Here is a 27,904-nt window from a genome sequence, read left to right on the forward strand (position 1 = left end):
GGTCACAAAACAGCCCTTCATAAGTTTACAAGAATTGAAATTATACCATGCATACTTTCAGACCACAATGCTATGAAGCTTGAAATCAACCACAGGAAAAAGTCTGGAAAACCTCCAAAAGCGTGGAGGTTAAAGAACACCCTACTAACGAATGAGTGGGTCAACCAGGCAATTAGAGAAGAAATCAAAAAATATATGGAAACAAACGAAAATGAAAATACAACAATCCAAACGCTTTGGGACGCAGCGAAGGCAGTCCTGAGAGGAAAATACATTGCAATCCAGGCCTATCTCAAGAAACAAGAAAAATCCCAAACACAAAATCTAACAGCACACCTAAAGGAAATAGAAGCAGAACAGCAAAGACACCCCAAACCCAGCAGAAGAAGAGAAATAATAAAGATCAGAGCAGAAATAAACAATATAGAATCTAAAAAAACTGTAGAGCAGATCAACGAAACCAAGAGTTGGTTTTTTGAAAAAATAAACAAAATTGACAAACCTCTAGCCAGGCTTCTCAAAAAGAAAAGGGAGATGACCCAAATAGATAAAATCATGAATGAAAATGGAATTATTACAACCAATCCCTTAGAGATACAAACAATTATCAGGGAATACTATGAAAAATTATATGCCAACAAATTGGACAACCTGGAAGAAATGGACAAATTCCTGAACACCCACACTCTTCCAAAACTCAATCAGGAGGAAATAGAAAGCTTGAACAGACCCATAACCAGCGAAGAAATTGAATCGGTTATCAAAAATCTCCCAACAAATAAGAGTCCAGGACCAGATGGCTTCCCAGGGGAGTTCTACCAGACGTTTAAAGCAGAGATAATACCTATCCTTCTCAAGCTATTCCAAGAAATAGAAAGGGAAGGAAAACTTCCAGACTCATTCTATGAAGCCAGTATGACTTTGATTCCTAAACCAGACAGAGACCCAGTAAAAAAAGAGAACTACAGGCCAATATCCCTGATGAATATGGATGCAAAAATTCTCAATAAGATACTAGCAAATCGAATTCAACAGCATATAAAAAGAATTATTCACCATGATCAAGTGGGATTCATTCCTGGGATGCAGGGCTGGTTCAACATTCGCAAATCAATCAACGTGATACATCACATTAACAAAAAAAAAGAGAAAAACCATATGATCCTGTCAATCGATGCAGAAAAGGCCTTTGACAAAATCCAGCACCCTTTCTTAATAAAAACCCTTGAGAAAGTCGGGATAGAAGGAACATACTTAAAGATCATAAAAGCCATTTATGAAAAGCCCACAGCTAACATCATCCTCAATGGGGAAAAACTGAGAGCTTTTTCCCTGAGATCAGGAACACGACAGGGATGCCCACTCTCACCGCTGTTGTTTAACATAGTGCTGGAAGTTCTAGCATCAGCAATCAGACAACAAAAGGAAATCAAAGGCATCAAAATTGGCAAAGATGAAGTCAAGCTTTCGCTTTTTGCAGATGACATGATATTATACATGGAAAATCCGATAGACTCCACCAAAAGTCTGCTAGAACTGATACATGAATTCAGCAAAGTTGCAGGATACAAAATCAATGTACAGAAATCAGTTGCATTCTTATACACTAACAACGAAGCAACAGAAAGACAAATAAAGAAACTGATCCCATTCACAATTGCACCAAGAAGCATAAAATACCTAGGAATAAATCTAACCAAAGATGTAAAGGATCTGTATGCTGAAAACTATAGAAAGCTTATGAAGGTAATTGAAGAAGATTTAAAGAAATGGAAAGACATTCCCTGCTCATGGATTGGAAAAATAAATATTGTCAAAATGTCAATACTACCCAAAGCTATCTACACATTCAATGCAATCCCAATCAAAATTGCACCAGCATTCTTCTCGAAACTAGAACAAGCAATCCTAAAATTCATATGGAACCACAAAAGGCCCCGAATAGCCAAAGGAATTTTGAAGAAGAAGACCAAAGCAGGAGGCATCACAATCCCAGACTTTAGCCTCTACTACAAAGCTGTCATCATCAAGACAGCATGGTATTGGCACAAAAACAGACACACAGACCAATGGAATAGAATAGAAACCCCAGAACTAGACCCACAAACGTATGGCCAACTCATCTTTGACAAAGCAGGAAAGAACATCCAATGGAAAAAAGACAGCCTCTTTAACAAATGGTGCTGGGAGAACTGGACAGCAACATGCAGAAGGTTGAAACTAGACCACTTTCTCACACCATTTACAAAAATAAACTCAAAATGGATAAAGGACCTAAATGTGAGACAGGAAACCATCAAAACCTTAGAGGAGAAAGCAGGAAAAGACCTCTCTGACCTCAGCCGTAGCAATCTCTTCCTCGACACATCCCCAAAGGCAAGGGAATTAAAAGCAAAAGTGAATTACTGGGACCTTATGAAGATAAAAAGCTTCTGCACAGCAAAGGAAACAACCAACAAAACTAAAAGGCAACCAACGGAATGGGAAAAGATATTTGCAAATGACATATCGGACAAAGGGCTAGTATCTAAAATCTATAAAGAGCTCACCAAACTCCACACCCGAAAAACAAATAACCCAGTGAAGAAATGGGCAGAAAACATGAATAGACACTTCTCTAAAGAAGACATCCAGATGGCCAACAGGCACATGAAAAGATGTTCAGCGTCGCTCCTTATCAGGGAAATACAAATCAAAACCACACTCAGGTATCACCTCACGCCAGTCAGAGTGGCCAAAATGAACAAATCAGGAGACTATAGATGCTGGAGAGGATGTGGAGAAACGGGAACCCTCTTGCACTGTTGGTGGGAATGCAAATTGGTGCAGCCGCTCTGGAAAGCAGTGTGGAGGTTCCTCAGAAAATTAAAAATAGACCTACCCTATGACCCAGCAATAGCACTGCTAGGAATTTACCCAAGGGATACAGGAGTACTGATGCACAGGGGCACTTGTACCCCAATGTTCATAGCAGCACTCTCAACAATAGCCAAATTATGGAAAGAGCCTAAATGGCCATCAACTGATGAATGGATAAAGAAATTGTGGTTTATATACACAATGGAATACTACGTGGCAATGAGAAAAAATGAAATATGGCCTTTTGTAGCAACGTGGATGGAACTGGAGAGTGTGATGCTAAGTGAAATAAGCCATACAGAGAAAGACAGATACCATACGGTTTCACTCTTATGTGGATCCTGAGAAACTTAACAGGAACCCATGGGGGAGGGGAAGGAAAAAAAAAAAAAAAAAAAAAAGGACGTTAGAGTGGGAGAGAGCCAAAGCATAAGAGACTGTTAAAAACTGAGAACAAACTGAGGGTTGATGGGGGGTGGGAGGGAGGGGAGGGTGGGTGATGGGTATTGAGGAGGGCACCTTTTGGGATGAGCACTGGGTGTTGAATGGAAACCAATTTGTCAATAAATTTCATATATAAAAAAAAAAAAGAAAATAAAGATACAGAAACAAAAAAAAATAAATAAAAATGAAAAGTTATAAATCTTTTTAAACATTTTACAAATAGCTTGCTTGTTTATTTACTTATGGGTCGGCTTTATAGTTATAGTTATCTCTATATAAGACTTAATTACTGATTTTTGATTTGATGAAGTTTGTAAGTCTCAAAGATACAGTTTAAAGGTGGAATTTTCACAGAATATTTTAGTAAAGATTGATATGCAGCGTTTGTGTATTTTCTGTATCAAATTACCTTGCCTTCTGGGGAAAAGTGGCAGGGGGGGAGTAATCCTTTTTTTTTTTTTTTCTTTTCATTTTTTCCCCCCTAATCTAGAGCTTTCAGAAGTGTTTTTCTAACATTTCTTATATCTTTTTTGTTGTTGTTGTTCAAGAGACCTAACACATCTTCAGTCTTTCTGAAGATCTTTATTGTATATCCATTATAGGGAAGCCAAGCGTGCTAAACCTCCAAGACTGAAAGAGAAGTAAATGCTGCCCGCTTGTCATGTAGGAGGGGAGACAGACATGGAAGCAACTAATGTAGATTATGGCCAGTGTTATAATGGGGGTGCATTTTCCTTGGATGGAGTAGTTAAAATTAAGGGGTTGGGGAAGTCATGGTTAAGGGGAAGGTAATAACTTGCTAGACATTCTAGAGGGACAGGAATTTTTTGTGAGGTGGATATGAAAAAAGACAGTCTTCATTTTCTACTCTCTAAGCAATTCATTCTTTGTTTTTTGTTTTTTTGGCACTATTAGAATGGTTAGATCAATTGGCCTTATATTTGTTAGTGATAAAATTATGCCCTTAGTTATAAAAGACAGTTACAGTGGTCCTTACAATATGAGTATTTACATATATCTGTTTCATTGTGTTGATATTGTTACTTTGCATGACCTACTGTTTTGATAGTATTAAAGTTTTAGATTTTATTATATCATAGGTGTTTGATATATTTAAATCCATGATCAAAAATTTTAACTGGGAGGTGAAAATGTGAATCTTTAAATCACAAAACATATTATATGAAATAGTTGGTAATGATACAATTGAGAATGAATATTATGTGCTTAGAAATATGGGAAAAATCAATAAAGCAGCTATGGAATAAAAAATAGCCTCTAATGAGAGAATATTTGAAATTTCAAAGAAGTCCTAATATCATCTGAACATATGGACATAGTTTTCATTTCATGATTAGAGATGCAGTGTTCTTTTTTTTTTTTTTTTAATTTTTTTTTTCAACATTTATTTATTTTTGGGACAGAGAGAGACAGAACATGAACGGGGGAGGGGCAGAGAGAGAGGGAGACACAGAATCGGAAACAGGCTCCAGGCTCTGAGCCATCAGCCCAGAGCCCGACGCGGGGCTCGAACTCACGGACCGCGAGATCGTGACCTGGCTGAAGTCGGACGCTTAACCGACTGCGCCACCCAGGCGCCCCAGAGATGCAGTGTTCTGAGATAGATATAGTAGTTTAGCTGGTTGACATATTATTTCAAGGATTTTCAAAGATTGCATTTCAAGCTATTTGTTCAGATTGGTAGAGTAATTCAGATGATAGGCCCAAGTCTCTGAACCTATTTGAAGCCAAACAGGATAGTTGAACACTATCTTTGGACTCTCATTCCAATTTTTTAATATGCTTCTAGATCTTAAAGTTGTCTTGAGCAACAGAGCTCTACTGTCATTGAACCAGGCACAGACCTGGTGTTGTGTGGATTTTGTTCAGTACTCAGTAATGAGTTTATATTCTCTTAAGTAACTGCTGTTGTTTGCTTGCCCCTCCCCACCTGACCCCTGGGTCAAACCCAGACCCCATTTCTCTCTTTTATATTGTGATTATGTAGGCTGAACGGGGACTACTTTGTTTCTATTTAAGAGATCCAGAAGAAGGTGTAGGGAGTGGGATAAATAAATAAAGCCCGGGTAGTCTGATTGACATTTTTAACACTGTTCCCATCCCTGTTTTTTCCCCCTATACCTGGACTGTTGGTGGAACCTAGAGAAGGAACGCCCTTTCCTGCCTCTATATGTCTAGGCGCCATTCCTAATCATAATATTTTAAACAGCTCTATAGAAAATGAGCATTTTTTGTGCTTATTTTTGTTGTATATTAGCATTCCATGTGACAGCTTTATGGAAACATCTCTGGTTCATGTAAAGATATCTGTGGTCATATAATTGAAACTTTTGTGGCATTCATTTGGGAATATCTGAATTATTGAGCATATGGATAACAGAATAAAAAAATAACAAAAGGCCTCATAAAATCAGGAGGAGATTTGAGTTCTCTTGAAGTAGGTGAGCTTTCAGATAACATAAAATTTCATCAGTGCAGAATACTTCTGCCTAAGACAGGACTTTTATGAAACATACTTTAATTTGGACAAGGAGGTCATGAGAAAATGGTTCATCTTCCACTGTGATGCAGAACAACTGTTTTTAAAAAAATCAGTAATAAAAATACTACTCCCACTGGTGTTCTAGCCTACATAGGAAACACAGTGCAGACTCAAATTAGGTCTCCACACCCTGATTCCTTTAATGTCTTCTCCCAACCCTTTCTCCCTTACCCCCTATACACGGTATTCAGAATAGGGATTTTTCCTTCTTTTTTTTTGAGATAGAGTAGGCAGTTAAGGAAAGGGGTGAGGTGGGGGCGGGGGGGAGATACCTGCAGTCTCCCCTAAGACCCTCAGGCGTCTAAGCCAGGAGTATAGCTTCATTATAATACATTTACATTGTGATTTTGACCCCCTCCCTGCATGTGGGGATGGCTGTCCTAACCATTCCAACAAGGACCATATAGGGCCAACCCCTCCCCCCGCTCCATAGGAGGAGTCCCTTAGATGATTGCCAGCAGCCTCAGTCAGACCCCTTAGCTGGGAACCTTAACCTAGCAAACATTAAAAAAAAAAAAAAAAACGAAAAAAAAGAGGAAAGACAAGCTGACTCCTGTTGCAGTTGCCTTCTAGGCTTGCCTCCTCTCCTACTTGGAGAGGGTACTTTGATCTCAACTGCAACTAATGGTTTGCTCACTTAAGAATTTGACTGTGGATGGAGCACCTGGATGGCGTAGTCAGTTAAGCTTCAGACTTCAGTTCTGGTCAGGATCTCATACTCCCTAGTTCCAGACTCTGCACTGATAGTCCTGAGCCTGCATGGGATTTTCTCTCTCCCTCTCTCTTTGCCCCTCCCTACTCCCTCTCCCCCCTCAAAATAAATAAATAAAACTTAAATTAAAAAAAAAAAAAAAGAATTCATGAATTCTTTCTTGACCAAACTCAAAGACTGAGGCTGGGAATGGGATTGGCTGCTGATATTTGGATGTACAGTGACATATCAGTTATTTACAGGTCAAATTTCTAATAGCTTCAACCAGCTGGAATATAACCAGAAACTTAGAAATAAGGGGAAACTATTAGAATACCAAAACATTTGTTTATTAAATGTTAGTTTAGGTGCAAAAGAGCCGTTTCAGTCCTTATTCTACTTTCACAGTCTTATTTGACATTTTTGTTAAATTAGAAAAGATTATGATAGTTTATGATGTTGAAATAGGCTGGAATGTATGAAGCTTAAAGTCTAGTTTGTCTTTATTTCAAAAACGGCAAGCTGAGCAAGTGACAGAGGGATGTAGATTTAGGATTTCTAAAAGCTAATGTACAATCATTACACAAATTAGTAGCCAATAGTCATGAAAAAAATGCCACTAACACAGAATGGAAAACTCCAAAAGCAAAGCAGCGTGGAGTTATTTAATGTGGGGCAAATGGCCATACATTTTCCAAATGTATAGCACATTTATACAAAAATTTCTGCAAGATTTAGGGGCGCCTGGGTGGCGCAGTCAGTTAAGTGTCCGACTTCAGTCAGGTCACGATCTCACAGTCCGTGAGTTCGAGCCCCGCGTCAGGCTCTGGGCTGACGGCTCAGAGCCTGGAGCCTGTTTCCGATTCTGTGTCTCCCTCTCTCTCTGCCCCTCCCCCGTTCATGCTCTGTCTCTCTCTGTCCCAAAAATAAATAAACGTTGAAAAAAAAAATTTCTGCAAGATTTAGAAATATTCTGATACTCTCAACATTTTTATGTTGCTCCCCCCCCCCCCAAAAAAATCACATATGCGGCATATATTGGTCTTTGTTTATGCTGGGTAAATGAGGTATTCGAGTATAGGATTTTTTATAGTGGTGAGTTTTTTTCTTTTAAATTATAAATTGTGAGATTTTCTAGTGGCCCTTGGATAGAGATATTTCCTTACCTTTTCAGAGGCCCATGTGAAATTACTTTCCTAGGCACATTAATCCAAAGAAAGTATAAAGTCCATAAAGTCCATATTGACTTAAACTAAAGTTTACTTTATCACATGACCCATTTATCTCCCATTTAAAATTTTCATTTCCTGGATCTTTGAGGCAGTCTAATATGATCATATTAGGCTAATGATTCAAATCTTGGGTCTGATTCTTTGCAGCATTGATCATTTTTGTTACCTGTCATCACTAAAGGTTTGCTTCCCTAACTTTTATGTGTGTGTATGAGAAGAAGGAGGTGGGAGGAAGCAAGAGGCAGTGGGGTGGTGGTAGAGACAGAGTCATAGACAGGGAAAGGCAATCAGAGACAAAAAAGAAAAAAATATTACATCTATATCTGACCTTATTAGTAGCACCCCATTCATTTAGAATTAATTCTATACTGTGTTACATCTCTTACGGAATTATCTTGACTTTATAACTACTTGTACTGTTGAACTTTAAAAAAAATTTTCTTAACATTTTTATTTATTTTTGAGAGACAGAGACAGAACCTGAGCATGGGCAGGACAGAGAGAGGAAAATCTGAAGCAGGCTCCAGGCTCTAAGCTGTCAGCACAGAGCTTGACCCGGGGTTCAAACCCACAAACCGCGAGTTAATGACCTGAGCCGAAGTCTGACGCTTAACCTAGACTGAGTCCCCCAGGTTCCCAGTACTATTTAACTTTTAACGTGTATCTGTCTTCTTTCCCCCGTAACACTATAGGTGATATGTATCATGTGTATACTTATGTTACAGGTTTTACTTTCAAAGTTAAATGTATACATGAATGGTTTATTCTTAAAACACTTTGAATTTTGATGTTCACTATAGGAACAACCTGGTGACATGAAGCTATTTAAATTTAGGTTTAAATTAATTAAGATAAAATATGTAGTTCTTGAATTGCACTAGCCTTATTTCATCAGCTTAGTAGCTACATGTGATTAATGATTACCCTATTGGACAGTCAGATATAGAACATTTCTGTTACTTCAGAAAATTCTGTTGGATACTGCTGATCTACAGATTATCAAATGAATGATGGATTCAGTTTTAATCCATTTAAATCTCTTTAAGAGAAAGTATTTATCTGAAGCATACATGTATTTCTATATGTGTAATATCCTATAAGTCAACCCAGTCTTGAAAACATGGTTTATGAAATAAGATTGGCTTTTAATTAGGATATCAGATTTTGCTAAATAAATGCCTGTTTCTGAGTTACTGCAAAATAATTTGTTCTCAGTTCTATAAGCATTTCTTTCATAGTATTGTTTACATTATAGACTGTGTGGCAAATTCTTCATCATGTGGAGAGTTAGGTATCAAGTCCCTGCTTGTATCCAAATAGCAAGGTAAACGTGGTGCAGTGGGGATGGAACGCAGGTGGGAGAAGTCTGCAGGAAGGTGTCTCCAGGAGTTCCTTATACAAGAAACATCAGTGAACTATGGAATATAAACTATATTCATTCCAGACAACTTCATAGAGATGGTTTGGTACAGGATCCATTTCTCACCTCGTTTCTAAATGCCATTCCTTTGATAGTCTAATGACCTTTATTATATACTTAATTTTTTATGACCTTGTGATACAGCTTTTCTTGATTCCTTTTCTAAAGGCATGTTTGTTGACTTTCCCTACATAATATGATCTTGAATTTAGAAGCTCTTAAACATTATATTTTAAAGAAAATGATCCATGTTTTTTAGAAAAAGAATTTTCTGACTGTCCAAAACTAGCTCAGTTCTTTGTGTCCTTGTGGATATTGAGGTGGCAGTTCAAGATTTTTCAATTCAGAGTTAATTCCAAGCCCAAATCAGAGCATCATCATAAATTAATTTTAACAAACCTCCACACAGTGAACTATTTGTTGCCTTTGTTTCAATGGAGCCTCACCATATGAGAACATATTTCACCTAGACATAGAAAGAAATCCATTTTAAGCTTGTGAGTAATTGTGCATTCTGTTTTTATATTTATTTATATATGTATAAGTGATATGCCCTGATGGTTCATTATGGAGAAAAAAAAAGCTTTAAATAAAAGTAAGTTTTTAAAAATTCCTGATACAGGAAGCAAAAAAGCCAGTACAGTTTCTAATTGCCTTTTAGAGTCTCTGAGTTCCCTCATTACCTGTGATTTAAGCTAAAAATGAGGTAATTATAGATAACATCAGTGTTTATCTGGTTGATCTTGGCACCTGCAGTCCTAATGTTGTAGCTTACCCATATCTGGTGCCACACTTTACAGTCTGATGCTGACATACCTAATTTACACTTCTCATATTTCCATTGATTTTTTTTTAGTTGGATGTTCCTTGTTCTATTTGAATAGTATTTTTAAAATCATACTTAAGATGGCATAAAACTACATACTCTTTTACTTGGAATATTGGATTTATGTGCAGTCCTTTCATTAGTAAAAATAACTAATATATTTCCATACAGATTTAAAAGTTTATTGTGTCCTTTTACTTACACATCTGATAAAGCACTTATGGGAATTCATTGGCAGTTGTTTCAAATTTGCCATGTGCTTTAGGATCATAAAACTGTTTTCTTACCTTGTGCTTTCACACCGTCAAATATTCTATGCATCGAACTCTGGTCTCATTCTGCTTAAAGATCACCTTTATTTTAGCCTGGCCTTTAGTGCTGCTATTAGTCTAGTCAGGTCTCCAAAAATGAAATGATCGAGGACTAGCTGACCTTGTAAAGTATGGGATCATCTCTGCGGAGCTCCTTCACCATACCACCTCCTTACCATTCCTCCCTCTTAGGTCTCCCTTCTCTGTGACCTGTTGCAGTTCCCCCGTGGTGATAGTCCCTTGTACCTTCCCCTCAGCAGTTTCTTTATCAGTGAAAACCAGAGTGTCTCCTCTTTACCAAGTATTGGAGATCCTCAGTACTCGACGGGATGTGGTCTCTGAATTGTTTTCAGTCGTCGTAGTTGTTTGAGTTTCTTTAGTTAGCCCCATAGAGACATTGCTCCCTGCCCAAGTAATGCATGAAAATGGGGTAGAAATCATCGTATAAAATAGACATTATAAAATTGTTTGTCTAGTATGTCATCATGTGGAGCAATTCAGAAATTTTCTAGTCCAGAATTGCCACATAATCAAGGAATTTATGCATTATTTAGGTTACCAAAGTACTTAAACAATTAAATTTAGAAAGTACTGACTAGTTTTATACCAATTTTATGTGCATATCTTGGGAAAATACTACATAAATATATATAATTAGAAATAGAGATCTCTTTATGATCATGCAGCTTATCACTGCATATTCTAGTTGATTTCCATATCAAAAAACAAAAACAAAAACACATTGCCAAGAGTCTTAGCTACCTAAATAGGTATTCTTGGAGGAGAGACCTCCTTCAATTGCTGCTGCAAAAGTTGATTTCATTTACTTAGAAATGACTTCAACACTCAAGGCCAGCATTTTTAATCAGTCACAGTGTTCTTCTCTGAGGAGCACCTGGTATCCTCAGAATCCTTCTTGACACAGTGCTTCCATGGTAGTCACTACCAATCCATTACCATTGGCTGCAGAAAGGAAACCACTATTTGCCTTTCCCTCCTTAGATGCTGGTTGTTTTTAGGGACCCAGTGCCTGCAAGGCTTAGTGGTTGCCACTAGATGGCACAAGTGCTTTGTCAAGGGAGTCCTTAAGGCCCAGGTGTCTCTCTAGAATCTGTTCCCTTGCAGTGAGTGGTTCCACACCTAAATACCCCAGGTTGTTTTTAACCACTCACAGGAGCTATTGACTTATTTTCTCAGTCCAACTGGTGAAAACTTATCTCTGTACCCTTGGACTCTGTACCCTTCTCAAAAACTAGAAGTCTAAGGAAGAAAATCTGAGGTCATATTCTTGTCTTGCCTTCTTGCGAGAGGCCATTTTTATCCTTTGATGTCTGCAGTATGTTTCCCTTTTAGTGTTGTTTCCATGTTATTCCAGGAAGATGCTTTTACTAATTCTTTTTTTTCCTTCTTATTCAATTTTTCTGAGCCTTAGTTTCCTCACTGATAAAGAGGGGTTAAAAATATACACTGCAGGAGAGTTGTTGTAAAGGTTGAAAGTTATTTACTTAAAATATTATATATTTTAACATATCAGGATTTTTTTTTAGCATTTTAATAGCATCATTGTCAGATTTTGGCTGTTACAGGCACACTGTATACTTTTCTTTTTTTTTTTTTTTTTTTTTTGATATAAGAGAGAGTTTAGGAACTACCTCTCTTTTGTTTTTGTTAATTAATCTGAAAAATTCCTTCACTGACTCCTAAACAACTTATTCTTCCACGTCTTGTTCTGAGTTCAGGAGTAGTTCGCCATTTGTATTTGTGATTGTAAAAAACTTGTATTTTGGTTCAGCTTGGGCTGTTCAAGCTCTAACAGCCCAGCTCTTGGGGTAGCATTTGAGTGCCTCTAGTGCTACTATTGTTTTCTACACGAAGTTTTAATTTTTAGGTGTAAACCTATTTCTTTAAAAATTTTTTTAAAATGTTTATTTATTTTTGAGAGAGAGAGAGAAACAGAGTGTGAGTGGGAGAGAGGGAGATACAGAGTCCGAAGCAGGCTTCAGGCTCCTAGCTGTCAGCACTGAGCCCGACGCAGGGCTCGAACCCAGGAACCGTGAGGTCATGACCTGAGCCGAAACCGGACACTTAACCGACTGAGCCACCCAGGCACCCCTGTAAAACTATTTCTGCCCTCTCTGTACTACCAGAGTGCTTCGCCTTAACCATATTATTACTGGTTTACATAACTTAATGCTTTTTCTGATGTCTGTGAGTGCTAAGCACATAGTAGGCACTAAATGTTTATTGTGTTTATTATTACTCTGTATCACTGTTTATTAATAAAACACTATTCCATAGAGGAGAAAGACAATAAGTTATCTTGTGGCCTCTGTAAGTTCCTCTGTTGTTAGGGCTAGTCATCAGTTTGAGGTGTTAAGCCTTAATTGGAACTATAAGTACCATGAATAAATTTAAATGATTGTGAATTCCAAAGATAATGTTTCCATTTCACATGCCTCAGTCTCCTTTTCTCTTTACTCACACTGTAATCAAGGCCTAGGGTCTTATTTAAGCTAACAAATAATTATCCTTCATTACATAAGTAGTATGTAACTTGACCTTAAAAGGCTGCTTAACTTGACAAGATGGCAATGAATCTAGCCCCCAGCTGTGTCTACTTTCGCACTGTCTTGGTACCTGTGAATAGGAGCTGATTTGGGAAGAGGCTGGGGAAGTTGCCTCACACTTCCCTCTCATCTGGAACGTATTGGTGATTTCAGGCCATGGAACTGCATGGTCTTGCACGTATTTTGATTCCTCTTGGGTTCAGAATGCATTTAAAATCTGGGCTTTTTGCTTGCAGACCACAAGCTATTTAGACATACATTTTCTGAGAAGTACTCATTGCTTATCTCATCTTTAAGTATTACTAAAACTGGATAAAAACAAAACTTGAATATGAGATGTGGATAATATATGATGACATTGTTGGGAAATGGACAATATATTTTAAAAAATTATAGGTATTACAAATGGACTAGTGTGATAAAAAAAGATTTCAGTAAACATTTCTTTGAACTTGGAGTGGCTAAGAATTAAGCATGAAAACAGTAGAAAGAGCGTCAAGAGAAAAAAATGTTAGGTTTAAATTAGTACACAAATTGAAAAAGTTTCACTGTGTTGAAAATCAAGAAATTGGGTTAAAAATATGTGTGGCAGACAAAGCTGTGGTATTTTTTTTAAGTTTTTTTTTTTTAATTTTTTTTTTCAACGTTTATTTATTTTTTTTGGGACAGAGAGAGACAGAGCATGAACGGGGGAGGGGCAGAGAGAGAGGGAGACACAGAATCGGAAACAGGCTCCAGGCTCTGAGCCATCAGCCCAGAGCCTGATCAGGGCTCGAACTCACGGACCGCGAGATCGTGACCTGGCTGAAGTCGGACGCTTAACCGACTGCACCACCCAGGCGCCCCAAAGCTGTGGTATTTTTAACATGAATAACTCCTCCCTTGGACCTATAATGAGGCATGCTAAAATAAAAACAATGTTACAATTATTATGAACACTACTATTTATTTTAAAAAAATGTGATATGCTGGACATGCTTCTGAGGGCTTGCCATGCATTTTAGTCCTCATAATAATTCTTTGAGGTAGGCTATATTTCATTTTACAGATGAGGAAACAGAGGCACAGGGAGGTTAAGTAACTTGGCCATGCTTGCATAGCTAGTGAGTAGCTAGTAAATTGTGTACTGTTTCTGTGAATGCATGGCTTTCTTTTTATCCCATGAGTGTGGTTCTGCAATCCATTCTCTCTCTCTCTTTTTTTTTTTTAATTTATTTATTTTTGAGAGAGAGAGAGTGTGAGCCAGGGAGGGGTGGAGAGAGAGAGGGAGATACAGAATCCAAAGCAGGTCCCAGGCTCTGAGCTGTCAGCACAGGGCCCCATGCGGGCTCAAACCCACAAACTGTGAGATTGTAACCTGAGCCGATGTCACTGAGCTACCCAGGTGCCCCTGCAATCCATTCTCTTAACCACTCTCCTATGATGCTTAAAATAGGCAAAGGACAAGAAAGGAAGTTTTTAAAAAGAAATAAAGTGACTCAAAAGCATGACAGATTTTCACTTTCACTAATGATACAAATGCACATTAAAATAAAAATGAAACATGACTTTCTCTTATGAATGGAGTGTTGAGAGTAAGACATTTTCACGGAATGGTGGTAGGAATGCATTTCTTCCAGTATGGGGTTGGAGTGCTTATCTCATCTGGTGTCCTTCGCCACTAGCCCTTCCTGGCAGAAGGCGGGTGGGGGCGGGTGGCGGGAAGCAATGCTGCAGGACTGAACTGGAAGGTCTCCTGTTTGAGGCAGTTAGGAAGGTGTCATTGCCTTGGTCACTCTTCTGGAAAACTCTGCAGAAGATACTGCACAGTCAGGTTTGTTTTTTTTAACTGTAGGTGTGCAATAGGTTGCATTACTGGCCCAAAGAGCATGGTGTCAAGGCTGTCCTTTCTCAAAACGAGTAGGGTCTGGCCAGTGACAGTTGCACGTATAGGAGGCTGATGGAGGCTTGTAAAGGCTTTCTTTTGAGGAAGTCGCACTGAAGAGCTTGCCAGGGTTTCAGCTTTGATAATAAAATTTAAATTGTAAGTATATTGTGGCATTATGAACTCAGATATTTCATAAAGCTGTGCTCAGTAGCCTCAACTGTTGACGAATGGTTCTTGATGTTTAGCTTGGTACAAGATGCAAGGAATGTAGGTCTACTTTCTTTATTCAAACTCAGTAAATGGTTTGGGACAATTAATTTCCAATTGTTTCCCAGTAGAGCAGATTTACTTGTATATTAATGAGGCACAGGTGTTAGGCCCCTGGTGTCTGCGTGCCTGGGAGGCATATTTCAGTTGTTTATCTACTCAGCCATAGGTACTGCAAGGTACTCAAGCTTGCCTTTAACAGTTTTTACAGTGAGGCTTTTTAATTTTTTGATGTTTTTTTTCAAATTTGCCTGCACCTGTTAAAATTTTAAAACTGATCATGTAGAAAGAAGTTGCAGAGATTTCAATAGTAAATAGCACTAAAAGTTAAAGAAAGTAGTCTTCTATTATATTTAACTCCCCAGCCTGACACTAAAGAGAAATGGGTTCATTTAAACAGATATTTCATGTGAGAAGCCAATATAATCAACACTACCCTTTCTGTTGTGTATTTTTGGAGCAGGTATATCTTTGTCAGTGGCTAAAGCCGTCATATATTTATATTAATATTCATTTTTTTCTTGTTTCACTGAACTGCACTACCAACATTTTAGACGAAATGGAATAGCCTCCATAGACATTATGAATTTCAGTAGCTGGCATAATTATAGCGATCTACATATTCATTAAATCTACAGAAGAACTGTGTCCAAAAAGACAGCCATGCATTCAGAAACAGTACACAACTAAATATATACGTTTTAAAAGTTGCATTTCTTAGACTTATTTAAAATTAATTTCCTGTAGCACTCCTCTCCAAGCAGAGAATTTTAACAAAGGGATCCCCATGCTTTTGGTTTCTTGCATATAGGAAAGAATGGGAAGAACTATTTGTAAACAACAATTACTTGGCAACAATAAGGCAGAAGGGGATTAATGGGCAGCTGAGAAGCAGCAGGTTCCGCAGCATTTGCTGGAAGGTAAGAAGAAAATATTTATTTACAGTTTGTGGTTGCAGTATATCAACACATTACCTGATGCCCTGGGAGATTACCCATGCAGGGGATCACTGAATTTTCCAGGAGACTTCACTCTCGATGTTTTGGCCATCCATGTTTATCTTTCATAGGACATTTACTAATAAGGTTGAACCACCTTAGTCTCGAATAACTGGTACGGTAAAGGAGTCATTTGAAATAACTATTCTTTCATCTCATTTGATGGTGTGGAATTCAAAGCAACACCTTTACATTCCCCAGAGGTTTTGGCAGACATCCTTGAAGGTGGGCAGGAGTAGAGGCGGTTTTACTCTCAGGTTCCTGTTGTATCCAGTGCCTGCCTTCATTGAGGCACCTTCCCTTTTCACTTCAGAAGCAGCAGATGGAAAAGATTTTTCCTCTTTCTCTCTTTCTTTCTTTCTTTCCTTTTGTTTCTTTCCTAGAAACACAAAGCAAAGGGCAGCAAGAAAGAGAAGTAGAAGAAAATTAGGTCAGTCTTTTAAGAGAAAGGGCCACTGATTACCAAAACTAGTAATAATCTGTAGTTCTCTTTTTAATTACTTGGAAATATTGTCCCTTTTTGTTCTCTCAAAATGAATTAATGCAGGTTTAGACTTATTTCTGAAATGACTTCTACTGAAAGTTTTTTAGGTTTTATCTGCATAAATTAAGCATACAGAGTCTGTGCAAGTAAAGACAGTAAGAAACACATGATGTATTAGACAGTTTTAGATTTAATAATTTAGATTTAATAATTAAAATACATTTTTCTTCTGTTAGATGCAGGCAGTAAAGGCAGGAGACCTGCTGCTAGAATATTTGTATACAAATATTTGTGCCCCACCCCCCATTCCTTGTTGTTTAACTTTCAGTATCATTCGTTTGCTAAAAATAAACTCAAATCTAGATTTATTTTAATGTTGTATTAAACTAAATTAAATCAAATTTGTCTTTTTAAGAATGCTTGTTATTTTCATATGCTGATTGCCAGTTGCAGATTCCATTTCTGCTGTAAAAGGAATCACTTCATATCTCAAGCTGTGCCCTCAGGTGTTTCTTCTCTGTCCTTTACCTGCCTGTTTTAAGACAAATCTTAAGCCTTGAGATTAATGATGGGACTTTGTGTCTGTCAATAGCCCATTAACATAAGAATTTAAAATGGGAATTATACTTGAACCTCAATGAATTCTTCTTGTTCATTTTTAATATAAATTTGGGAGGGAGGTTGATTGAATTTTGTGGTGTAGCTTTTGTGATCTTGTTTTTTTGGCCTTTGTTCACTTTTTAAATTATCCAAATATGTATATTTCTTAAACATTCCCAAATATACTTTATTGGGAATTGGAATGATATGAATATGAAATACAATGAATATGAATATCTCTTTCAGTTTTCAGGTGACTCTGTTTGGCATAGTTTTACATGTTACTTGTTATGATTTTTACAAAAGTTTCCTTTTTTTTTTTTTCTTGACAGCTATTTCTTTGTGTTCTTCCTCAAGATAAAAGTCAGTGGATAACTAGAATTAAAGAATTAAGAGCATGGTATAGCAACGTTAAAGAAATAGTAAGTTGTACTTTAATTAATATAATTGTTTTCTTATGTATGCTTTCAAGTCCAGATCAGTCCAACTCTCACCTTTGTGTTTTCTTTTTTTCTTTGCCAGCACATCACAAACCCGAGAAAGGTTGTTGGCCAGCAAGATTTGATGATCAATAATCCTCTTTCACAGGACGAAGGGGTAAAGTTCATCTTTATTCATATCTCAACTTCTTTTGCCCATAAGAATATGCTTATGAAACTGGTTATCAACCACCATGAAAGCAATGTTATTTCGTGCCAACTAATTTTTTGTTTTTTACTCTGTATACTATATGACCTAAAACCTGATGGAAATTATTCCATACTGTATTCATCCTGTGTTATAGGAAGTTTATGATGTATTACTGTGGAACGGCACTATGGAGGAGAAGTCTCAGGGGACCATAAGAACTCAGAGTAAAACCAAAGAGCATAAAGAGGGGGATAGAACTGTTTTATCAAGCTTGTAGTGGGCAGTGGGGAGGCTAGGAAAGCCTCTCTTTATGATAACTTGGTGGACTCACTTGGTGATAGATAGGGCTCACTTGGTGGACTAATCCAAGAAGAAAAGTAACTATTCAGAAGTTTTTAAAGAGGGGTGCCTGGGTGGCTTAGTCAGCTAAGTATCCGACTTCGGCTCGGATTACGATCTCGCTGCCCGTGAGTTTGAGCCCCACGTTGGGCTGTGTGCTGACAGCTCAGAGCCTGGAGCCTGCTTCAGATTCTGTGTCTCTTTCTGTCTCTGCCCCTCCCCGGCTCATGCTCTGTCTCTCTCAAAAATAAATAAACATTAAAAATTTAAAAAAAAAAAAGTTTTTAAAGATAATGAAAAAGATCAGCCTGTCTCCACTCATATTCCAGTGAAGACTAAGAATAATTACTGCCTTAGAGGTATTGTGTATCTTCTTCGGTTACTGCTCTTAATTCCTGTTTCCCTGCTAACAGAAAATATTTTCCAGCTAATATCCTAATATTAGTGTTTCTTTTTTTTCCTGATACATATAGTTGTTACAACATAGTCTATAGGAGAGCTACATAAAATATTAAGTAAGTTTTAAAACTTTACTTAAATTCACATTTTAGTAGATGTTTAGATAGATCTAAACATCTATCTGGTCATGAAACCAAGCTTTGTAGAAAAACTCCTGTGTCTTTCTTAGTGCATTGGGAGTTCAAGTGAGGTTCAAGTTGAGACCAGTTGGTCCATGGCCCTGTTATAACCCAAGCAGACCTCTTTGTTTTTGTAAGGGAAGTAGTGGATGTATGGCAGTAAAGCTATCATTCATTTTATATAGATGATACAAAAATTTTAAATATACATACTATACTATGTATATGTATCACTGGAAAAATTGATGTTAGTATAAGAATGTGTTTCTGAGATTAGTTTTTAATATTTTTATTCCAATTTCAGGTTTCCTTTGCAATGTGAAATGATAACTCAGAGAAGGATAAATTTGATCATTTAAATTATTAAATGATATCATAAAAGTCAAGCAAAGGTGTGGGATTATTTTAAATAGGTTGTTTTCCTTATTTCAGAGTCTTTGGAATAAATTCTTTCAAGATAAAGAACTTCGATCGATGATTGAACAAGATGTCAAAAGAACGTATGTAGAACTTTCAGTGATACAAATTGATGTTATCTCTTTGTAACTTGGGCAAAATACAAAATCCATAGAGAAGCTCTAATTAAATGCAGTATTTTCCTTGTGTTAAAAACAAAGTTTTTTTGGCCATTTTTGGTAGTAACGATTATTTTCTATTCTTAAAATACAGTTTCCTCTTTTTAAAAATAAATTAAAATATTGATAATCTTAAAATAATATTTAATCCACTTTTCAATTTTCAACAATTTTGAAGTCATGTGCTCTGATTAAGGTTATATTATGTTGTCATAGTACTAGTATTCTTACACACATTTGTCTCTTGCTTTACACCTTTGAATCCCTTTCTAACCAAATTACTTTTTAAATGACAACTATTATTTTTACCCTCCTTATTTCTCTCTCAAAATCATTCAGGTTTGCAAACAAACTCTTCTCCCAGTCTACTTAGTATTTCCCGCGTGCAAGAGTTGTTTACTTAGCACATAGTTAATATCTGTAACTTTTATATATTAGGCTTCATTTTGCTGGATCATGTAGTGGGAAGTACATGGAATTTGTGTAGAAAGGTCCTAAGATAAGTTCTAGCAACACACGGTATAATCTTAGGCAGATTACTTTCAACTAACGTCTTTCCTCCTCAGTGTCCTTTTCTGTAAAATGGGAATAATAGTTAACTGCCTCAAAGGACTGTTGTAGATTAATAAACGTAGTATTTTGATACGTTTACACTTTAAACTGTAAACAATTACATAAATGTTAGTAAATTTGATCTAACCAGCGGGATCTAGGACACGCCACATATTTGCAGAGTCATGGATATCCCTAGTGCCTTCTTCCCGGTCGTACTGCAGCTTGGCACATCTACCCCACTGCTAGTTCAGTTCCTGCTAGACCTATTACACAACAAGGTCAAGGCCTCTGGTTCTCTGACATTCATCTCTTTCTAGGTCCCAAACACAGAATAATCAGATGACATAGACTGCTATTAAGATTATACTACATATTGGACAAATCAAATTTTCTATTTTAAAATGAAAATCAGTGGAGGGGTGTCTGGCTGGCTCAGTCAGTAGAGCATGCAACTCTTGATCTTAGGGTTGTGGGTTCAAGCCCCACGTTGGGCCTAGAGCTTACTTGAAAGAAAGAAAGGAAGTTAGGAAGGAAGGAAAGAAGAAAGGAAGAAAGGAAAGAAGAAAGGAAGGAAGAAAGAATGAATGAACAAACGTTCAGAGTATGATAGAACTGTATGTAACTGGCAATGGTGGCAGGTTGGGGAGTGAGAGGTATGGGATCATTTTGATGAGCTGAGTTATCTGGTTAACCAAGGAGTAACCGATAATAGGGAAACTACTCTCAGAGGAGCTGGGTGGCAATGCTTGACCTCTAGTATGTAGTTTCAGAAAGTAGAATGCCATTATACTGGTGCTCAGAAGACACTCAAATATTTGTTAGAAAAAACAAAAGAATGAATTTCCTCACCAATAGTTTAAGTAACTGTATAATCAGTGGCAATAAAGCAGACCTCTTAAAAAACAAAATGCATGGTATATATTGCTGACCAAAGAGTAAAGGTATCCCTTTTTTAAAACATTGGTAGGCAGTTATCTTAGAAACTTTGACATCTTCAGCTTAAAGTGGCTAATAAGAAGGATTATGACCAATCTTTCTACTGTTACCAAATGAAAAGAGGCACCATGGCACTGAGCAGAAGCACACACTCAGAGGCCCTGTCGGCCACATTGGCTAAAAGACAAAACAAACAAAGAGAAGGGGAAAATAAAGCTCAGACAGCCAAACCACATAGGAAGTGGCACTGAGAGCCTGTTGATCATTTTGGTTACTTAGCGCAAACATTTCTGCTTTGCTGTGTGAGAAAGTGTTACTTCTTGAAAACTGTGTTCTTGGAACTATTTTTTTTTAATTAATGTTTTTTTTTTTATTTATTTTTGAGAGAGAGAGAGAGAGAGAGAGAGAGAGAGAGAGAGAGGGTGTGTGAGCGGGGGAAGGGCAGAGAGAGAGGGAGACACAGAATCTGAAGCAGGCTCCAGGCTCCAAGCTGACAGCACAGGGCCCGACGCGGGGCTCGAACTCATGAACCGTGAGATCATGACCTCAGCCGAAGTTGATGCTTAACCGACTGAGCCACCCAGGCGCCCCAAGAACTATTTGGTTTTATATCTTCTGTGTATTTTTCATATAAAACTGGGCGTGTGTGTGTGTGTGTGTGTGTGTGTATAACACATATATGGCTGACTTTTTTTCTTACAATTGGTCTCCACTGGTACATTTTAATTCAGTTTGCAATCCTGAGATTCAGGGATGGCAGTCAGGAGACCTTATAGTTCACAGCATAGAATGGAGGGGGTTACACATCTTCTTCCTCAGAAGCCTCTCCCATGGTTCTCCTCCACATTTAGAGTAAGTAAGTCTCCTTGCCATCTCTCTATAAATTCTATGGCAAATGAATTAGCTTGTAAGGTAAGACTGTCAATCTCACTTTAAGCCACCAAATTGCCTAATGATAAAAGCCAAATAGCTTGAATAATTATACTACTTTAGGTAATACACTCTTTTTATAAGGCACCACATGATCTAAAATCCAAGGTTTTCAATCCAGTCTGTAAAGCACCTCATTATGCCATAGGGGAAGAAAGGAAGAAATACAGCTCAGTGAATGTTATGTAGTGTTACTCATTCACCAGCATCTGCGATAAGAATTCTGTTTCTTGGAATGTATGTTTACTGAATGTCTGCTATGTTCCAGGCTTATCCTTTGCATTGTGGGAACAGAGTGGCGGATAAGACAGACAAGGTCCTGCTTTCATGGGATATACATTTTAGTGTTGGAGGGATGGGGGTGGGGTGAGACAATCAGCATGTATAGATAAAGAAGATGATTGTGGAGGGTGGTAATTGCTGTGAAGAAATAAAGCAGGGTGATAGGATAGTTACAGGGATGGCTGTTTTAGGAACAGTGATTAGAAAAGGCATCTCTGAGAAGATGACATTTGAGCTGAGATGTGAAAAATTTTTAAAAGCCAGCCCTGTGAAGATCTAGGGAAAGAATATTCCAGGCAGAGGGAACAGTTAGTGCAAAGTCCCTTCGTGAAAATATTTTGAGAAACTGAAGGGGGGCAGGTACGGCTGGAAGCAAGCGATGTAAGAGGGGAAATCTGCGAGAAAGCAGATGCCGGTCAAGCAGTCCTGCAGGCCAAGTAAGGAGTTTGGATTTTATTGCAGTTGCAATGAGAAGCCATTGGAGGATATTGAGCAGAGGTGTGATATCTAAAAAGATCATTGTGGCTCCTGTGCAGTGGGGTGAATAGAGATAGATCCACAAGGAAGCTGGGAAAATAGCTAGGAGTCTTGTGGTATCCCAAGTTAAGTAGTGTTAGTGACTTAGACTAAAGGTGTAATAATAAAGATGGTTAGGAGTAGATAGATTGAGGATATGCAGTTTATATTTGTAAATATGGGTTAGGATGTCATTATATGTAGATTTCTCACGTTCAATGAATTCCCTTCCATTTTTACTGCCTTGTGTTAGGTTCTTTTTTACCTCTTTCCTAGAGTCTCTCACTTGTTTAGTTTTCTCTTCAGATTCATTCTCTTTCTCCTCTAGTCAAATCCATGTGTTCCAGCCTTATTTTCTCAAAGCACACTTTGAGTCATGCTACTTGCCTAATCTAAAGCCTTCTATGACTCTTTGTGGTCTGCACAAGAACGGACTTACCCAGACCCCCTAACACACAGACGGTTCTCTTTTAGAGTTTTCCAGCTCTCTCTCTGTTACTGATGTCTAGTTTAACTCTATTGTGGTCTCAGAGCAGACTTTGCATGATTTTCTCTCTGCCAAATTGCTTAAGGTGTGTTTTGTGGTCCAGAATGTGGTCTCTCTTGGTGAATGTTCCCTGTGAGTTTGAGAAGATTGTGTATTCTGCTGTTGGTGGTGGAAGAAGTACATAGATATTAGTATATTCAGTAGACTTATGATGTTGAGCTCACCTATATCCTTCTGACTTTCTGCCTGCCAGATCTGTCCATTTCTGACGGAGGGTGTTGAACTTGCTAACCATGATAGTGGATTTTTAAATTTCTTATTGCAGTTTTATTAGTTTTTGCTTCACACAGTTTGATGCTCTCTTGTTTAGTGCATACATGTTAAGGATTGATATGTCTTCTTGGAGAACTGACCCCTTTATTGTTAGCTAATGCCCCTTTAAAAAAAATCTTCTAATTACTGTTGGCATGATGTATTTTTCTTCATTTATTTACTTTCAATCTAAATGTGTCTTTATATTTAAAGTTTATTTATTTTGAGAGAGAGCAAGAGCGTGCATGTGCACACATAGGGGAGGGGCAGAAAGAGAGAGAGAGAGAGAGAGAGAGAGAGAGAGAGAGAGAGAATCCCAAGCAGGCTATGCACTGTCAGCCCAGGGCCCTGATGTGGGGCTCTATTCCATGAACCATGAGATCATGACTTGAGCCGAATTCAAGAGTTGCTTAACCGACTGAGCCACCTAGGCACCCCTGAATGTGTGTTTATACTTAAAAGTGGGTTCCGGGGTGCCTGGGTGGCGCAGTCGGTTAAGCGTCCGACTTCAGCCAGGTCACGATCTCGCGGTCCGTGAGTTCGAGCCCCGCGTCGGGCTCTGGGCTGATGGCTCAGAGCCTGGAGCCTGTTTCCGATTCTGTGTCTCCCTCTCTCTCTGCCCCTCCCCCCGTTCATGCTCTGTCTCTCTCTGTCCCAAAAATAAATAAAAAAAAAAAAACGTTGAAAAAAAAAAAGTGGGTTCCGTCTGGGCAGCATATATAGTTGGGTCCTGTTTTTGATCAACTCTGACGATCTCTTTTAGTTGGCGCATTTAGACCATTGACCTCTAAAGTGATTATTGATACACTTGGATTATTATCTATCATATTTGTTACTCTTTTCTATTTGTTACCTTGTTCTTTGTCTTTGTTCTTTGTTCTTTGTACCTTGTTCTTTGTTACCTTGTTCTTGTCCTGTTACTGTCTTCCACCCTTTTTCTACCTTTCGAAGTTTTAATTGAGCATTTTATATTATTTCATTTTCTTTCCTTTCTTAGCATACCAGTTGTACTTCTTTTACTTTTTTTAGTGGTTGCCTTAAAGTTTGCAATTTGCATTTGAGGTAATCCAAATCCACTTTCAAATAACACTATACCACTTCACCAACAGTGTGAGTACTTTATAATAACAGAGGAATCTTAATTCCTTCCTCCTATCCTTTGTAACACTGCTGTTATTCATTTCATTTATATATAAGCATATTCATACCTATGTTTGTATATATACACACATATAAGCATACATGGTTGAATACATTGTTGGTATTACTATGTTAAATAACTGGTATCTGTTATATCAATTGAGAATAAGAAAACTAAAAGTTTTTTTACTTATTCCTTCTTATGTTCTTCCTTTATATTTTTTGATTTTCTGTAGTTGGAAGATGATATGCCTAGGCACAGCTCTTTGGCATTTACCCTGCCTAGTGTCCTCTGACCTTCCTGGATCTGTGGTTTTGTGTCTGACATTCATTTGGGGAATTCCTCTGTCATTATTGCTTCAAATATTTCTTCTTTTGTTGTTCTGCATCTGTTTCTAATTCTCTCCACCTCCTTAGATGAGACAGGATAGTTAAAGTGGACTGGAGTTGGGTATTTCCCTTCCCCTAGGTCAGTTAGGGTCTAATAATACCCCAGCAGATTAGGCTCTGGGTAACTGGTTTTCCCTGAAGGCAGATTTTGTTTAGAACAGAGTGCTATGTTCAGAATGGCTCCTTCTCCCTATCCCCCTCTTCCTGTGGGAAGCCAAGGGGATCTTTTTGTTTACTGTGGAAGCCTGGTCAAGCTCTTGGAGGTGTTTGGGCGGGTGGGGGGCTTCCTATTGTCAGGTCCCTTGGCGTATTTAACTCAGAGTTGTCCACCCCAGCAGTTGGTTAAGTATAGTTCAGGTTTTCCTGTCCTGCACTGGTTCCTGCCAAGGGTTTTGCTTATGAGTTGTGCTCTGATTAACTTGTGACTGCCCATGTTTGCCAGTTTGCCCTGTGTCCTCCCCTCTCTTACAGATCCAAGAAGAGTTGTTGGTTTTTCAGTCTGCTCGGCTTTTTACTTGTTCTTAGGATGGAGTAGTGATGTTCAGGTTCCTTAGATGCAGAACCAGAAACCTGAAGTCCTTCTACAGTTCTGTTTTAGACCAGTGCTCTAGCATTATTGCATTATTTCCTGAATGGGTTTTGTGCTTTCCATTTTCCATGCTTTGCATTACTTGGTTCTCCTCTGCTGGAATGCCGCTCCTTCTCATTGCTCCCTTTTGGATTCCTGAAACTTCATTTTTAAAGGCCTGGGTTCATCATCACCCTGTTCATGAAGTATTTTCCAGTCTTTACAATTGGAAGTAATTTGTGTCTATTCTATGTTGTAGTAGAACTTCTTAATAACATTTTGATGACATTACTTAATTTTGTTGAGTCCTATATTTACTTAGACCTGCCAGTGTATTCAATCTGCCAGTGTATTCAGTACTTTTATATTAACCTCCTCAGGGTGCCAGGCACTGGAGATGCCAAGATAAATATGGCATGGACCCTTAAGAATCTCAAAGTCTAATAGAGAAAGCAGCCACACAGAAGTTACAGTGCAATCTAACTGGTGCTGTCATCGAAACAGTGTGTATGAGAGCTCTGGGGTTAGCCCAGGTCTCCTCTTTCAAACCTGCCGGTAGCCCCTTAGAGGGCTTGGACCTACTCTTGTTTTTGTGCCACCTGCAGAGTCAAGTCGATGCTTACTAAAGGCTCACTGATTGTGAATCTTATCACTGATGATCAGTATTGCTCGATTTTAGTAGTAACAATCTTTAACATTCTTAGTCTTCAGAGACATAAGTATGCTTTAAAAAAAATACTGTTATTAGCCTTCTAGTCCAAGTTTAAACAAGATAATTTCATCTCGTAAGCTGTGTTGTTGCCATCATTATTGAATTTGTTTGATCTGAATATGTCACTGTATTAAAATATTATCTCCTCTTCAACTAGTTTTAATATTCCTTTATTCTACTAACCCTTTTTTGCCTCAAAGCGTTTTGTATTCATTTCAATTAATTGTTCCTTATCTCAACCTAATGAGGTTGTTACTGTTCTCATTTTTATTACTGAAAAAACTGATAATCAAAAGGTAAATCAAGAAGCTTCCAATTTACAGCGTTTCTAATTCAGAGCTTGAATCGTCCATTCTGAACCAATTTTGCCATGCTTCAAAGGCTGTAACATTGAATGAAATACAGTATTATTTAAAATGATGGAAAATATTGAATTCAGAATAAAATATCCCTTCTGCATTAGATGCCAAAGAAGTCTGTTATTTGGTCTATCAAGGTCTATTCTGAAAGTGTATTTGTAGTGTATGTAATATCGTTTGCAAATTAACATATTTATAAGCTATTGCCAAATAGTATCATTTCTTCTTCGGCTGCTTTCTTCCTGTCTCTTGAATTAAAAGATTAAAATTCTTTAACTATCACCGCTGTAATTTTGAGTGTATTTAAAGTTTATCTGATTGCCTGTTGGATATAGTAGTGAGCATCTTCAAGTTTTGGTCTTTTATGTTTCCGTTATGTTACTGTAGGGTTACTGCAATAGCACCTCAGGCAGTTAGACTCAGCACTTCATTACATTCTCCACGATATGGTTAGATCTTCAAGAATTCAACTTTCTTGGGACGCCTGGGTGGCTCAGTCAGTTAAGCATCTAACTTTGGCTCAGGTCAGGGTCTCTCCATTCCTGAGTTTGAGCCCTGCATTGGGCTCTGTGCTGACAGCTCCTAGCCTGGAGCCTGTTTCAGATTCTGTATCTCCCTCTCTCTCTCTCTTCCCCTCCCCGACTTGTGTCTGTCTCTCACTCTCAAAAATAAACATTAAAGAAAAATTTAGAAAAATTTTTTTTCTAATTTAAAAAAGAATTCGACTTTCACATTTTAGTGCTTCCTTTTGGTTATAGTTTATGTGTGGATCAAGCTTTAGACGCAAATGTATATAAGTAGACTTTAGGGGCGCCTGGGTGGCGCAGTCGGTTAAGCGTCCGACTTCAGCCAGGTCACGATCTCGCGGTCCGTGAGTTCGAGCCCCGCGTCAGGCTCTGGGCTGATGGCTCAGAGCCTGGAGCCTGTTTCCGATTCTGTGTCTCCCTCTCTCTCTGCCCCTCCCCCGTTCATGCTCTGTCTCTCTCTGTCCCAAAAATAAATAAAAAACGTTGAAAAAAAAATTAAAAAAAAAAATATAAGTAGACTTTATCCTCTCAGTATTTTTTATGTTGTAATTTAATATTTTGCGGATTCATCCATAATTGCTAAAATTCCCTTTTTAAAACTGTAGACATGTGGTGTCCACTTTGGTAGCCACCAGGCACATGCAGCTTTATAAATTTAAATTAAGTGAAATTAAAACTTAAATCTTCGGGGCGCCTGGGTGGCGCAGTCGGTTGAGCGTCCGACTTCAGCCAGGTCGCGATCTCGCGGTCCGTGAGTTCGAGCCCCGCGTCGGGCTCTGGGCTGATGGCTCAGAGCCTGGAGCCTGTTTCCGATTCTGTGTCTCCCTCTCTCTCTGCCCCTCCCCCGTTCATGCTCTGTCTCTCTCTGTCCCAAAAATAAATAAACGTTGAAAAAAAAAAAAATTAAAAAAAAAAAAAAACTTAAATCTTCATACACAG

At 38.1% G+C, this 27,904-nt stretch overlaps 1 protein-coding gene across 7 annotated transcripts in view; it reads left to right on the forward strand.

Annotated features, from left to right (window-relative positions):
- TBC1D5 (TBC1 domain family member 5) overlaps positions 1-27,904 on the forward strand; it is a 550,248-nt gene that overhangs the window by 287,864 nt on the left and 234,480 nt on the right. For all 7 annotated transcript variants that reach the window (XM_032594665.1, XM_030328643.1, XM_030328649.1 and 4 more), the window contains 4 exons: positions 15,859-15,967; positions 17,462-17,551; positions 17,652-17,726; positions 19,109-19,176. In XM_032594665.1, coding sequence (XP_032450556.1) covers positions 15,859-15,967; positions 17,462-17,551; positions 17,652-17,726; positions 19,109-19,176 — 342 coding nt within the window. The remainder of the gene's footprint in view (positions 1-15,858; positions 15,968-17,461; positions 17,552-17,651; positions 17,727-19,108; positions 19,177-27,904) is intronic.

This window comes from Lynx canadensis, chromosome C2, assembly GCF_007474595.2.
Source record: "Lynx canadensis isolate LIC74 chromosome C2, mLynCan4.pri.v2, whole genome shotgun sequence".
NCBI lineage: Eukaryota > Metazoa > Chordata > Mammalia > Carnivora > Felidae > Lynx > Lynx canadensis.